The sequence below is a fragment of the Equus asinus genome, chromosome 19 (assembly GCF_041296235.1).
Source record: "Equus asinus isolate D_3611 breed Donkey chromosome 19, EquAss-T2T_v2, whole genome shotgun sequence".
NCBI lineage: Eukaryota > Metazoa > Chordata > Mammalia > Perissodactyla > Equidae > Equus > Equus asinus.
In genome coordinates, this window is record NC_091808.1 from 27466105 (window position 1) to 27481411 (window position 15307).

A 15307-nucleotide genomic window follows, 5' to 3' on the forward strand; every position below is an offset into this window, starting at 1 on the left:
GCGTGAAGAATAAAAGTTTTAGAAGCAAGAAGACTATGGTACGCCATCCCAGCCTTAGATTTTTCATAAGTTCCATTCTACTTATATTATCAAGCATATACACAAATCAAAAATGACATGAAGCAGAGAAAACATAAGGACTTCCTTTGCTTTTGGAAAACAGCTGAGAAACAGCAAAATACTCTTTTTAGAAATGCAGAAAAAACATTTTTTCCATAGTAACTAACAAGCCTTCCTTAGGCATGAAGACACGTTTCTGTTTATAACCTTAATACAGCCATATTTTTACTTTATAAAAATCAAGTCTCCCAGTAAAAATGGTACTTTACCACACTAATCTTTAAATCCCATCACTAAAAATGTAGTTATCCACACCAACTTCTAGCCTCTTTTAACATTCTGCACAATCGATTTTAGTCACTGGAATGCAGCAGTGCTCAGAACAGCAGCACTGCCTCAACTGTGATACGATTTGGCCGTCAAGATGCCTGTTTCCCAGTGAAGGGGCGCCTTCATGAGCGGAAACACTGGCCGCCTTGTGGTTTCATCGATCCAGACAGCGCTTCTGAGCAGCTTCCGAGCACACGCTTCTCAACAGGCTGATCACAGACCTGGGGTCTTCGCTCCTCATGATGGCACTGCCAGACACAATCATGTTAGCTCCTGCCTGCAAGAAGGAAACACCAGGTCATGCCTCCAGGGCAGATGCAGAAAAGCCTAGAAGCCCCGGGCTCAAGTGTGCACCCAGGCACCTTTAGTCAGCACTGCAAGCGTACGAAAGCCACTTTGTGACGAACAGACTTCAGAATCTATTTCAAGAAAGAACAAAGTGAAAATGCTTAACAAGTGAGAATGTGGAATTATTTTTAAATGTGTCTAAGAATCACTGACTTTTTTGTAACCGCCTTTACATAAACTATACTGCAGATTTGCTAATATTTACATAAGGTTTAAAAACTTTTCATCCTCAACTTTATTAAGGTTTTTCCAATATATACCAATGCCCCCACAGCTACTAAAAAACCACTATCTTTTAATCTTTGAATTATGTGTATGAACTGCTAGTCTGAAAGAACTATTGCTAAAATGTGAAATTATCCATAAAGTATGGCAACATTAAATTTAAGTCATTTCTCATTTTGATGCCAGAAGGAATGGAATGTCTTTATTTATGCTTCATTGCATTCTAACGGTTTGGAGGTGGCTCAAAAAAAGACTTTCAAGATGTTTGAAAACGTGGAAGCAAAGAAAGAGAAAAGCAAACAAGATGACTCCAAATTTAGCTCTGAGCTTCCTAGGACTCGAGGAGGGAGACCCAGTCTGTTACGTGCCTCATTGCCAGGACAAAGGGGGACTCCGGGAGAGCCGCTGAGGCGGAGGAAAACCTCTCCAAGGAGATACTGTCACTCCAGGATACAGTGCACATCTCCCACAACATTCCTTACAGAAATGTAAAAAAAGGAAAAAACTTTTATAGGGTTACAACTTACTATCAGTTGTAATGTCTCTCAGTGTAAGCAGGAATAGCACGATGGCCACACACAGTTCAGGAAAAAGAATTCCACAAGGGGTCCAAGGATATATGCTCACCAACCATTTGGCCAGCGTCCCTTCCGTAAATACTCACCACAGCCAAACTTTTGATAACTATCAAGCAGAAAAGTGTGGCATTTATACAAAAACCTGGAAGTGTAGATAAGACCGTGTTGCTTAACAAAAGCAGGCCACATAGACTTTAACTGCCTGAATCGCCACAGGAAGGGGGCGTCCTCTTAGGAAGCTCCAGCTGCCTGGAAAACCACTCCTCCCACCTCTCCGCAGGGGCCAGAGGCATCCAGAGTGCAGATCTAGACTTCACCAGACACGGCTCTAGTCAGCTCTCGCAAGAGATGAACTGGTAACCCATACAACTGCGTTCTACAGAATTAACATTTGTTCCCCTTTGTAAGCAATTATGTTTTCTTTCCCTATTTTGGAAAAATGTCTCACTCCAAGACCCTGGAACTTAATGGTCTTCTAAAGGCTGGCATTCAGCATATTCTTTTTCAAAAAAGAACTTTCTTCAGCATTACTGAGATAAATAGGACTTACTATTTAATGATTATGTGATCTGAGAACATTCATTTATTGTTCTTTATTTTCCTAGTTCTACATTTGAACAAAAAGCACTCTTCCAAGAGAAAGGCAATTTAGGAAATACAGGAGAAATCTCTTCGGCCCACAAGACAATGTCCTGGGCATTAGATTCGCTAGGACACTGGTCTAGGTCACAGCAGTTGAGGAGCAGTCTCACCTCTGCACATTTATGGATAGTGTCAGGACCCACTCCACCATCGACCTCTATGTCCAAAGACGGGAACTGGGTCCTCAGCCAGTGAACCTAGACATACACAAGGAAGTAAGTGACTCCTGAAGTGGACATGTGGGGGGGATAAACCAAATAAACAGTAAATCAGAGACCCAGTTTCGGCCACTGACACAGCACTCCAACGCCACGTGCACTAACTTCATGTCGGGACAATTACGGTCAGGGAAACTCCCTTTTCAATACACTGAAACCAATTAAGTTTTATAAAACTAAGCTCTGTTCTGCTTGGCAAATGGCATCCAATTTGTCATGGCTTTGCAGAGAATATACTTCACGGAAACAAGATAAAGACAAAACTCTTAATATTCAGCGAAAACTCCCAAGAGATCTAAAGGCTACAGAGATATTGTTTTGCAAGAAAATTTCAAGATTAGGGTGTAGTATCTTTTCTGATTTCCACACCGAAATGTCTTAGAGCATTTATCATACGTATTATAATAATCTGTAGGCATCCCCATCTCCCCACCTTCAGAACAGGACATGTCTAAATATACAAGTGGTTCAATATATGCTCAGTGAATGAACACACACAATGAAAGCCTCACCCCAGAATCAAATACTTCTTTTACCTTTGGCATCATATCTTCCATGAATTTCTGCCCTCCAAACCCAGGTTCCACTGTCATAACCAGGGCCATATCTATCTGATTAGCCCATGGAGCCAAATACTCAACTGTAGTTCCCGGTTTGATGGCAAGGCCAACCTGTAACAGAGACACATTTGCTATATACATTAACAATTATTTCCATTTTATATTACTGTGACATACCAGGCCCAGCAGAGATATTTATTCGTAGAGAACAGATTACATACATAAATGGAATGCATAAATTGTGCAGACTATAATTATTTTAAAAAAAAGGCTATCAAATGTCAAAGTTTCTAAAAGGTAGTCATCTTCAGGAAATATTAGTGGAATATATAAATCTTGTCTGACAAGCAAGTTATACTTCAATTCTGGCTTCCCAGATGAAGAACAGTTAGTTGCCTAGGTCCGGTCTTCTCTACCTATCATTTCCTGTCTTCCACCAAACCTTCTGAACTCTGAGGGAACAGTATAAAACATTACTGTCTCTGCTGACCTCTCACCTTCATCCCATTCTCCCGAATGTCTTTAATCAAAGCCCCTGGGTTCTCCGTAGCCTCGAGATGAAAGGTATATTGATTGGCTCCTGCTACGGCCATTGGCTTTACCCACTGTTCCGGCCTGGACACCATCATGTGCATGTCTGCAAAGAAGAGATACAGCTCCTGAACATGACTGTGAGGAGAGCCCCCGGCGCAGTCACTGAAGCCAGCCTGCAGTTTCCCCTCTTTCGGATAGAAACTCTTCTGGCATCACAACTGTCAAATAGTGACACTCTGTATAGCCAGCCTCCTTTTATCCTGAAGACAAGGTTTTGGTTAACCTCATTTACCAAAAAACCCATTTTTCCACAAAAATCATATGGTGCTATATATGAAAAGTAAAGACTAGAAATCAGGGAACCTACGTCCAGGGCCAGGAAATGCCACCCTAAAATCTTTAAAAAGTCATATTATCCATTTGGAATTGCTTCTTCATTTGTAAAATAAGAAAGCTAAATTAAGTGATTTTCTCCACCAATATTTTACTGAGCTCTTACTGCACCATTAACTATCCTAGGCCCAAGGGACAGAGCAAAAACCAGGCAGACAAAAAAAATCTCTGCTGTCATGGGGATTACATTCTTAGTAGAGGAGACAAACCATAAAAAACATGAGTCAGTACAATACACACTCGGTTGGTCGTTAACAAGGCCAGCGTGGCTGGGGGCCCTGGGGAGAGGAGATGAGGTCAGAGAGGCCCGGGGTGAGGAGGCACAGCACAGAGCTCTGCAGGCATCGGATCTGATTCCGAATGCGATGGGAGAACACTGAAGGATTTGGAGCGAAGAAGGGACAAGATCTGACTTAGGAGGCCATGGCAGTAAGTCCCGTGAGAAACGACAATGGCAGCAATTGAGGATGGCGAGAAGTGGTGGCATTGTGGGTATGTTCTGACAGTAGAGCCAACAGGAGTGGCTGTGGATTCGATATGGAGGGTGAAGGACAGTCAGATAGCACAAAGATTTGGGCCCGAGTAACCCGAACGGAACTTCCATTCACTGAAAGGCAGAAAACTGCAGGAGGAGAAACAGACTTAGGGGGAAGGATGTTAACTAGAAGCCTGACACGCATCTTAATTCTAAACCCTGAATCATAGAAATGTTAGGGGAAATGGGGATGGCCTTCCTAAAGACCTTGACTTACAACATAATAGCACTGAATGAGAAGGAAAGGTCAGCTGAAAAGAGGATAAATCAACAATGCTGTGAAGAAGGAAACAGTAAACACTCCTGTGCTGGACAGACGGTAGTGAGAAGAATTTTGAGTTTTTTGTTTGACTAGAGGAAGCACATTTCTGACATAGCTGAGCTATAAAATGCAATAAGGCTTTGAAAAACGTAGGGAAAAGAAGGTATACCGCTTGACTAAAGAAGCCAAGATTAAAGTTTATATTTCTAAACTACCAAAAGTAATAAAAATAGAACATATTTTAATAGGTAAAACATTGTTTTTAAAAGACCGATTCTATTTGGCGTTTCTTATTTCTTTGTATTATAAACAAGGACAACTCAACCTGGTTTCAAACACCTAGTTAGCAGACTGCCATGTCCCTGAAGCCCCAGCACGCAGCCCCTCTCACTGGAGCAGCAGCCTCACGGGAGAATCTTGAGTTCAAGGAGTGAACAAGCCCGTGAATCCGGTCAACATACTGCGCGAGATCAGCAGTTTTCAAACATTCTATTATTAGGCTCCCTTTACACTCTTAAAAATAACTGAAGACCCCAAAAAATGTCATTGGTGTGGTTTATATTTATTGATATTTAATGTATTAGAAATTCAAACTAAGAAACTTCTGTGTCTATTAATTTATCAAAAAAACAACAATAATAAGCAATAATAAATCTATTACATGTCAATGTAAGAGTGTCATATTTTACATTTTTGCAAATCTCTACAGTGTGGCTTAGCAGAGGACATCTGTATTCTCACATCTCCTCTGCATTCAATCTGTTGTAACATGTCACTTCATATGAAGAAAAGGGAGAAAAGTGTATGGAAAACGGAGAAGTACATTAATATCCTTTTCAGATAAGTGTGGATATCCTTCTATTTCTAACACCAAAACTCAACAAGTGGTCACTCAACAAGTGGTCTTTTTATAAAGGTTAGCTGCAACGCAGAATCTGTAAACCCTACCTGTGAACTTTTCATACTTTGTTACACTAAAACCCATTGGTCTGTCTACACTTTGAATGGTTAAGTACTGGCTCACTGAATTACACAAATCTTCTCAACAGTGACACATTTCATTATATAATATCAAAAAAATCACATTCATTAATATGACTACAGAACTTTTCAGAAAAGCTCTAACTTCTGGAAAACTGTCAAGCTTACAGGAATACACACAAATTTTCCAAAATTCTAATTTTCACTTGCAAGCTCTAACTTTATCAGTGGCAACAAAAACTTATAAGGTATTTTCCTTGAAGTCACAGGCTAACTTAGTTAATTTTAAAGAAAATGTCAGTAAAACACCCAAGTCTGATAACCATACTTCATCAGTGAGTTCTTCTTTCAAGTGAAAATGGTGTTGGCGAATAAAGCGGCTAGTTCAGTTCGCTCAAACAATGGCTCAAGTGCTTTTCCTTGAGACAACCAGCACCTTCAAGTCCACGGCTGAAGCACTTTATACCTATTTCCCACTTTGTCACACAAAGTACAAAGACATGCCCTCAAGGATCAAGATTTACTATAATTAATAACTTGTACCATTTCATCAAGGACGCTCACTGTGAAAGCACGGTGATGAAGAACATAACGACCACTTGTACAGCTCAGTACTTCTGCCCTGACTTGGGCTAAGGCACCAGCGCACTAACCCACCACTGCTTCTGTACTCTCAGTACAAACAGTGGCAAATATCATAATAGAAGGACAGTTTTGACCTCATGGACCATCTGGAAGAGATTCCCGTAGGTCCCCAGCCCATACTTGAAGACTGATTTAGATAATAGCAAAAACATACTTTTCCCTATCACTTTATTTCTTAGATGGTTTTCTTCTCAATACTGAGATTGAACAGTTAAAAACTTTAGCAGTTATACATACAACCTGTGATTTAGTTCCTAGAATACACTCATGAATCAATTAGCCAACAAACAAAAAATACTTCTTAATATAAAAAACAAAGGTCACAAAACCCAAACGTTAAAGCTTATGGAATCCATTCATCTTTATTTTAGACCTACTTCTTAGAAAGATTGATTAGCAAGCTTATCATTAAACAGTAAACTAAATACAGGAAGCAAAAGCATACTGTGTGTGGTGGTGGCACTAGGGTTGGTAAAAGGAGAGGCAGCACTGACAGCAGGAGACAGAAACAGTAGTGAGAAGTGAAACTAGGAGCACAAAGGGGGAGAGAAAAGGGAAAAAAACAAAGCCAGACGTAGACGACTCTGTGGCCATTGTACAATGGGGGTAAACAATGCTATTTATTTCATCCACCTCTGATAGTCATAAGAACAAACTCATCTTGGAAAACTCATTTTCCAAAATGTAGTTAAAAAAAAAAAGTTTAGATAATCAGAGGATTATATTCCACTATTTGGAAATTTCAAAATGGTGAACATGTTGGTGGAACATTGTTTCCCTCATGCTACCCAAATCAGGCAATCAAGTACATTCTCTTAGGTGCACTCACAGTAGATGGATCCTATAGAGAGGCTGCGTCCAACAGAACTTTCTAGAGTGACGGCAATGTTCCACGGTGACACTGTACACTACAGCAAGCACTAGCCATATGTGACTTCTGAGAACCTACAATATGGTTAGTGCCACAGAAAAACTTAATATTTAATTTTATTTAATTTGAACGAACTTAAACTTAAATAGCTCTATGTAGCTGATGGCAACCATACTGAACAGCACAGCTAATGTCTTTCATAAAATTGGTCCACAATATGGCAATAAAAAAGTCTAAGTTTTGCTAAATTCCAACAGTTACATAAAACCATATGTAGAAAAATTCATTAAATTCCTTACATAGAAGAGATTTGGTAAGTGAGGCACTGCTAACAGTGTAAAAGACCAACAACATGTGGACTGAGTCCATGTTCCACGAGAAGTCATTTCTAGGTCACTGTGTGATCTTAAAAACCTGAATTCACATTAACCCACAACACTGGAGTAGAGGATGCGTAGGCCTCATTAGCAAAAAGCTCCAATTTGCACAAAATAATTAGCTTCACTTCTAGGGCATGGATCGGTTGATTCATAACTTCATTTAACAATTATGCTGAGCCCAATCTTGTGTCTGTGCTGAGCCCTAGGAAAACCACAGTAAACAAAGTGGATGAAATCCCTGCTTTCAAGGCGTTTATAGTCGGATAAAAGTAATCTCATATTGAAGGAAGTTCTAAGAAGAAAATTCAGAAAGTGATATGATAACTGGATAAAGATTAATTTAGGATAGGGTACTTAGAAAGGCCTCTCTGAGGAAATGACATGATCTGGGGTCAAAAGATGAGGCAGAGCCAGCCACAAGAACAGCTTTCCAGGCAAAGAGATTGGCAGAAGTGCCAGGGCCCTCAGGCAGGAAAGAGCTTAGCTTATTACAGGCAGCCATGATGCTCCAGCACAGAGACGGGGGAAAAAGGGTTCAAGATGAAAATGGAAGTTAAGAAATCAACCGTCTACTTTTCCTTTACTTGGGCAACACATCAAGCTTCAGATGGCGTAACACCCACTTACCAAAGAAAGGGTCCTGGCCTAGCTGCTTTCGGAGGCTTTCTACCACAGGGTGACCAAAGGTGATGTTGGGAACAAAATGCCTACAAGACAAACAAAATCTTACTCTGAAAATGTTTTCAAATCAGTTTCTGTATTTTTCTCAATATATATTCTGATGGGGGTAGATAGGATTACACGTGATTGCAACATTTTTCAATTTAATATTTCACATCATCGGTATTAAACAATACTAACAATATCTGGATAATTTTGGTTTTACAAAGCAGTATCTCCTTGACAGTTCAACAAATCAAAATAATGTCACATGACTTGACTCTATAATTCATAATCCCTGACAGGTAGAAACGGAAAGATGACAAAATCAAAACCCCCAAAGTTATATGACTTGCCCATGTCACACACTAGTTAGGAAGTACAGGACTCTGATGTGGGTCTCTCAAATCCCAGTCTGTCACAGGCTGCCTGGGGCTACTTCTCATCCACCGCTATCCAAGGGCACTAAATGACCGTTTAAACTTTCTTAGAGATTATCAATAAAGAAACCTGATGTGTGTACTAATAACCACCACTTACGGAGGGTTTACAACATGCCAGGCATTGTACCTCACTTCATTTCATCTTCACAACAGCCTTAGGAAGGAGATGCTCTCATTATCCTCACTGGAAGAGCACAAGATAAACAACCTCCTTAAATCACCAGTTAATAATTTCTAGGGGCAGGATTCAAATTAAGTCTTCCTCATATCAGACCCAAAGTACTTAACCATTATCCTACTCCACTTAGGCCTTTGTTCTATCACTGGCTCACTTCAATTTCTTTAACAAAACCTCCTACATGCAAGTACCATGCCAGGTGCTTCAGTACTGTATTTTATAAAGAAACAAGCGAGAGCTCCTGCTGACCTCAGAAAAGTTCACAATCTCATTGGGAAGAGACGGCTAGCAACTCACCAGAATCCACGACCCTACGGTTGTCAGCAGGAAGCCAACTTCACCAAAGACCACACTTCGCGAGTCCTTTTACATCCGGGTGGCCCAAGTGACTAGTTCTCACCAAAGGACTATGAGCTTAAGTGGAGTGTCACTGCAGAGCCCAGGAGGCTGTGTGGTCTTCCGCTCACTGTACCCTTCTGCCAGTAAGGGAGCCCTTGGGGAATGGCAGTGCCACAGGATGGAGGAGACCGTGGCCCGAGTTTCTGCATGGAGGCCACTCACACTGAACTGTCACATGAATGAGAAATGAACTTTATAACGTTAAGCCGCTGGAATCTGGGCTTTGTTAAAGTAGTAGGTATTACCCTACACAAGGATTGCAAGGAAAGCTAAACACCAACAAGAAGGCAAAAGGAGGGAAAACAGCTCCAGAGACAAGGAGTACAGCATTTTAAAAGAGGGGAAGATCATGAGATTTACAGAACCAACTGGATTTGCAAAGAAGGGAAAAGGAACGAAGCTAAGGCAGATAAAAGCAAGCTATGTTCAAATAACGGGGAAGATGGTGTCAGCAGTCTGCCTAGTGTGAAAAAGGCGGGAGGCAGACTGTGTCACGTTAAGGGGTATCAAATGCCAGGCTCAGAGTCTGGACTTTATCCTTTGTGAATGTGAAGGGAGGTTTTAAAGCAAGAAGCAAATAAAAAATAAGATGCAAATATTAAAGTCAGAAGAAAGACTGGGCAGTAAATCGGAATAAGGGAGGTTAGAGGTGTTGGTAAATGGCAAGGAACAATAAGAATGGAAACAAGGACAGGCCAAAGCAACAGGATTTGTTAACTGACCAGACGTGGGGGCTGAAGAGAGAGACTAAACCATGGCTGAGGTCTTAAGCTCAGATGACAGGCAGAGTGAGCGTTAATAAAAAATTAAAACATACATAGGCCAGGCACCCTTCTAAACACTTCCCATGTGTTAACTCATTAAAATCTCACAACCACCCTATGAGATGGGTACTATTATTATCTGTATGTTACAGACGAGGAAGAGTCCCAAGCTCACACAACCAGGAAGTGAGGGGCAGACATGAAATGCAGGCCAGGGCTCCAAAGTCCAGGCTCTTAACTCCTAGGCTTGTCTGCCCCTCCACTGACGACTAATCAAAGTCCAAGGGAGGAAGCGAGACTCAAGGGAGAGAGGGCAGGATTCAGGGCCTATCTGAGAGGGACAGGCACAGACACTTCCACTCACCAGCACTTTGGTCCGCAGAGGCTGGGTTTCTAGTATTTTGGAAATCATTCTACCATTTGCCTTAGAGCAATGACTGCCAGGGTTATGGATAAACCCTTATTATTTACTTAGAACTTGGAAGAAAGGGTTAGATAAACAGCAGGAAGGCCTAGTGAATATTATACCCCACTAGAAGGGAAACATGAAGATTTTGTTCACTGTTCTTTTAATCTGTTGCATGGTGTTGGAAGTACTTTTGTCGTCTCCACCTTAGGTTTCATTTATCATGAAAATAAACCTAAGAACCACATCTTGAGAAAATGTGAGAATAAAACAAACACTTTTAATTCATTGGGAAATGGAAGCACATGAAACTACTGACCCAAAATTATATGACTAATTTCGATACTTCAGATCCATTTGTGTTTTTTTTTTTTTACCAGAGGAAGATGAGCCCTGAGCTAACATCTGTGCCAATCTCCCTCTACTTTATATGTGGGTCACTGCCACAGCACGGCTGACCAGTGGTGTAGGTCTGTGCCCAGGATCCGAACCACAAACCTAGCCCGTCGAAGTGGAATGCAGCAAACTTTACCACTATGCCACAGGGCCAGCCCCATGCACTAGGTTCATCAAATACACTGGAAGAACAAAAATGGACCAATATCCTTACAAGAAACCACAGGCTTACAGCTAAGCTATAATAAAAAAAGGCTACAAATCCAAGGATGAAGTCAAGAGTGCCCCAAATTTGCCTGACAACAGTAACCATGGAACACCTGCCACAAAAGAGCTTCGCCCCAAGCCTAGAGGCAGCAAAGAGCACCTGGGAATGCGAATGTCTAACAAGAGCCAGGGAGCTCTTATCAGACCAGCTCGGAAAATATGAGCTTACTTCACTCTAATGAAGAAAGAGTTCATTAAGGAAGCCTGCTTCATAATTATCTTATGCTTTTTCCTTGAAGGCACTTTTTGGAGTAAAGTCTGCAAAAAATAAAATGCAATTAAAAGAGTATCCTTTGCTGCTATGGAATTTATTGAGATTAAGGTATGATTGTTTATAATACACAATACAATCATTTAATCTACCATCAACGCGAAGCTTTGTTTATAATTGTCATGCAATCTACTTCAGGCAGATGAAACCTTTACTAGGTCTCCCAACAAGGCAGAGATGGTAAAAGGAGGATTCAGGTTGATACAAAATCTACCAAGCTTGTAACCAGAAACACTTCCTGTGAAAGAGGAATCACAAACTCCTATGCCTACAGGGGTTGGCAGATAAGGCGGAAGAGCAAAACGGCAGACATGGCCAGGGGACACATGAAGAACACCTGGCCTGGCTAATGGTGGCTGCCATTTAGCTCTAGCCCACGTGGCCTTAGGGGACTGTGGGCTCAACTGGCAAATCTTTGGATGTTTTTCAAAAGTCAGAAATCTAGTATTAATGTGAAATCTTTCCAATTTTAAATCCTAGTAACTAATTTAGAAATTGCTTATTTGTGCTGTTCCGATACTTAGGACCAACACGTTTCCAGTCACTGCCCTATCATATGTGTTTACATGGCTTCCAATTTTCTTTTCCAGAGAATCCACTTGTCCTTTATTCCAAATATCCAACCACACTAGTGCCCCATCCCCTATAGTGTCCCCAGAACTTGTTCTTGTCTTTCAAAATGAAGTCGATCAGCTTTAACCAGGAGAGAAAGTGGGGGCTTCAGAGGGAGAGGACGGGAACAGAAAACAAGCAGTGCACCCAAATTCAGTGTAATCGTGGAAATCTTTAAGGGGGGCCAGGAAAAAGAGAAGCACGGAGGCAGAAGGTAAGCTGGGGCGGATCCCCTTGGCAAAGGGCTCCACGCTGCACTTTCCCACCCTGTCCTAGGAGACCCTGCAGCTCAGCCAGGCTCTGCCTCTTCTGGTGGGACATTTGGGATGGGGCTGAACCTCCCTAAACTGGTCTCCTCCTTTGCAAAAGGGGAATAAAAATAGGTCTTAGCTCAACAAGTTGTGAAGCTTAAAAGGGAAAGGGTTTTAAAATGGTGTTTTTTCAAACCAAGACATTTCTTGGCAAAGGGGGTGCGGAGTCAATAAAAACCAAATACTTTTATCTTAATAAGCTCAAGGTCTGCCATAGGGCCGGGAGGGGGCAAAAGCGATTCCTTAGAGATCCCTCCATTATGATAAAAGCATTCATTCATTCAACCAATTCTAACTAAGCTTGTCAAGGTCCTTCACCTGCAGAGAACAGAGGTAAGCCAAAGAGTCAGACCCTGCTTTCAGGGAGCTTACAGCAGGAGAGACGTGAAATAAGTAACACAAGTAAGTGTATAAATTATTAGTTCTTTGAGAACAACTTAACCATTCTCTGCAAGCCCAGTACCCACAGAAGATATTTAAATTCTGAGACAACACAAGCTGTTGCCTGCTTCCAATCCTGGCTCCACCATTTCCTAGCCACGAGGCCACAGCCAGGTGGCCACCTCTGCGTGTCCGATTCCTCACTACCAGATGCCGGTGCCAAAAGCAGCACCAACCTCCTATGGTTGTGAGTTCACTCACAAAAAAATGTCAGAACAGAAAGAGTTAAGTGCTCCTAAATATTAGCTACTATTGTTATCATTAATATTCTGGATTGGTGAACTGAAACAATTTTCTCTATTCATTCATCTACTCAAACATGGTACAAGACATTTAAAACCAAACTGCTTTCTCTATCAAACAGACCACACACACACACACACACACGTAGCCTCTTCTATCCTGAGACCCCTAGGTGTCTCAAAGACAAAATTTTTTTCACTTTGTGTCAAAGACACAAAAATGTAGCCAGCTATCTCTGAGGTACACATTCCATTCAGGAATATTAACTGTGAAATTGCAGGGCTTTCAAGCAAAGGTGTCAAAAATATCTAAGTAGAACTATATATGACAACAAACTAAAAACCAAACTTTTGTACGAGGTAATATTTACTAATCTTCTTACACACTCAGCCTAGAATTCTTAGTACTTGAAGGTCAAGACTTTGCCATTACCAGTTGGGCAGAGTGGTTAACTGAGTGCAATGCAAGGAAAACAAGAGAGTTAACCAGAGAGAACAAACGAAGACAAAACTCTTACAAGAGGAGTGACGGTAAAAAGGACGGGAAGTAAGTGATCGCCTTCTGTAAATAACACGAATTTGCAAATTTGCATGAGGGCACCCAAAAACTTGATCTATTTAAAATAAATTTACGTTTCCGCGTCGACCCACGGTAATGGCTATTAGGACTTCACGGCCAGTTATCAGTGGGCTCAGGGAACCGCCGCGCCCACCAAGATCCAAGCGGCGCCGTCCCCAGGCCGCGATCCGACGGCGTCTCACCGGCTGCTCCAGGTCCGCTTCCTCATTTTACAGCCTCTTCCTGACTCCGAACAGCACTGTCTATGCGCTCTAACGACAGAGCTGAGCGCTTACAGAGACGCCGCCTCCCCTGAGGGCAAGGTGCCTGCAGCGGACGGACCCGAGCATCGAAACTCGCACGACGGCGCAGCAGCCGCAGCCCAGCGAGCACGCGACAGGCGGCCCCCACCGCCCGCCCTCTGCAGCCCCGCAGCCCCGGAGCCCCGCAGCCGCGCCGCCCCCGCTTCTCCTGACGGCAGGCGCCCGGGCCGCAGCCGCTTCCGGGCCCCGGCGGGCGGGCGGGGCGCGTGCAGGCCCGCTGCGGAGAGCGCCTCCGGCCGCCCGGCCCCCTCGGAGCCGCCTCCGACCCGGCGCCCGGCGGTGCGGGGACGCCGTGCCCCGAGAGGTGCTCAGCGCAGGGTGCCGGCCGGCTGCGCGGCAGCCCCGCCCCGAGCCCCGCGGAGTTACCCGTCCATTACATCCAGGTGCAGGTAATCGGCCCCGGAGTCCAGCATCCGGAGGCACTCGGCCCCTAAGTTGGCCAGGTCGCTGTTGAGGATGGACGGGCCAATCTTGCAGCCGGACGCCATGGTGCTGGCGCCCAGGAGCAGGTAACCCAGGCAAAACGACGGCGTCGCCGCGATTGGCCGCGCGGCCTTGGCTCCGCCCCTTCCCGTCGAGCCTTCCGAACTCCGCCGGAAGCGGCCGCCCGGCGCGGAGGAAGTCCCGCCTCCCCCTCAGGGGCGGGGCTGCCAGCCTGCGGCTTAGGGGCGCGGCCGCTCTCGAAGGCCCTTCCTCCGGCCCCCGGCCCCAGCGGTGTGTTCTCGCAGCCGGCCTGCGGGTCTTCTGGCGCTCGGGTAGTCGCTTCGCTCTTTGTTTCACCGTCGTTTGCATATGCGCTCCTTTCCTTTCCAGCTCCTGTGCTTGCCCTTAAAAACAAAGCAAAATCCGTGGCTCCTAATTTCTCTCCTCGAGCTCCTCTTAAGAGCTGGGGGAGTAAGATGGAGGGCGGACTGGCCGCTGCCCGCCGGGACCTGGCGGCTCGCGGGCGCCGCAGGCTGCGCGGCGCTGACTGAGGGCCCGGGCCCAGCCGGCCGCCGCCGCGCTCCTCTGTTTCTGGCCCTCGTCCCTCTTACCTTCTCTTCTGTCTTTCCCCTCAGAAATGCTCTTGCCAAATGGTAATACCTTTATTTAGTGTTCAGACACAATGCAAAGGAGGGTGTCCACGCAGATAATCCCTCATCAGTCTATAAATCAAAACTGGAGTGAGTTTCTAACGAGCCAGATCTGAGAGCTAGACCGGGGCCTTTCTTCCCCAAAGAAGGAAGGTTATATACTGTCTTGGAACAAAGGGCATCCGTCACGTGTGACAGCAACGTCCCTTTTACAAGGGTCCTCAGGAGATCTCCCAGCAGCGCAGCACAGCTGTTCACACAACAGGTGGCAGGTCTGGGTCTCGAGCTGGGTGGTCACAGGTCAGCACAGCCATCAGTTCCTAGCCTGGGGAGAGATGCTTATCCTTAAGGAAATGCAGTGTGGGGGAAGTTGCAGGTCTATCTTGAGGGTATTGTTCTC

The 15307-nt window shown here is 43.9% G+C and overlaps 1 protein-coding gene across 11 annotated transcripts; it reads right to left on the minus strand.

Moving 5' to 3' along the window:
• Window positions 1-54: 54 nt before the first annotated feature.
• RPE (ribulose-5-phosphate-3-epimerase) lies at window positions 55-15051 on the minus strand. Of its 11 annotated transcripts, none has more exons than XM_070489869.1 (7): window positions 14869-15051; window positions 14201-14661; window positions 8190-8269; window positions 3459-3598; window positions 2938-3072; window positions 2294-2380; window positions 55-638 (listed from the first exon to the last, which is right to left on the minus strand). In XM_070489869.1, exons 2-7 carry the CDS (start codon window positions 14320-14322, stop codon window positions 513-515), a joined length of 690 nt encoding a protein of 229 aa, XP_070345970.1. In that variant the 5' UTR covers window positions 14323-14661; window positions 14869-15051; the 3' UTR covers window positions 55-512. The 11 variants fall into 11 exon arrangements, with proteins under 11 accessions (XP_070345970.1, XP_070345971.1, XP_044602593.1 ...); XM_070489870.1 differs by having other exon boundaries at window positions 55-667; window positions 14869-15034; XM_044746658.2 differs by lacking the exon at window positions 14869-15051 and adding an exon at window positions 11245-11333 and having other exon boundaries at window positions 14212-14409.
• Window positions 15052-15307: the final 256 nt, after the last annotated feature.

Excerpts from the sequence above, each read along its gene's own strand:
- RPE (XM_070489865.1), bottom strand. The coding sequence starts at position 14,626 with ATGCAAACGACGGTGAAACAAAGAGCGAAGCGACTACCCGAGCGCCAG. Across the intron at positions 3,073-3,458 it reads TTCGGGAGAATGGGATGAAG|GTTGGCCTTGCCATCAAACC; the intron begins GTGAGAGGTCAG and ends TCTCTGTTACAG. Across the intron at positions 639-2,293 it reads CTATCCATAAATGTGCAGAG|TGCCATCATGAGGAGCGAAG; the intron begins GTGAGACTGCTC and ends TGTGTCTGGCAG.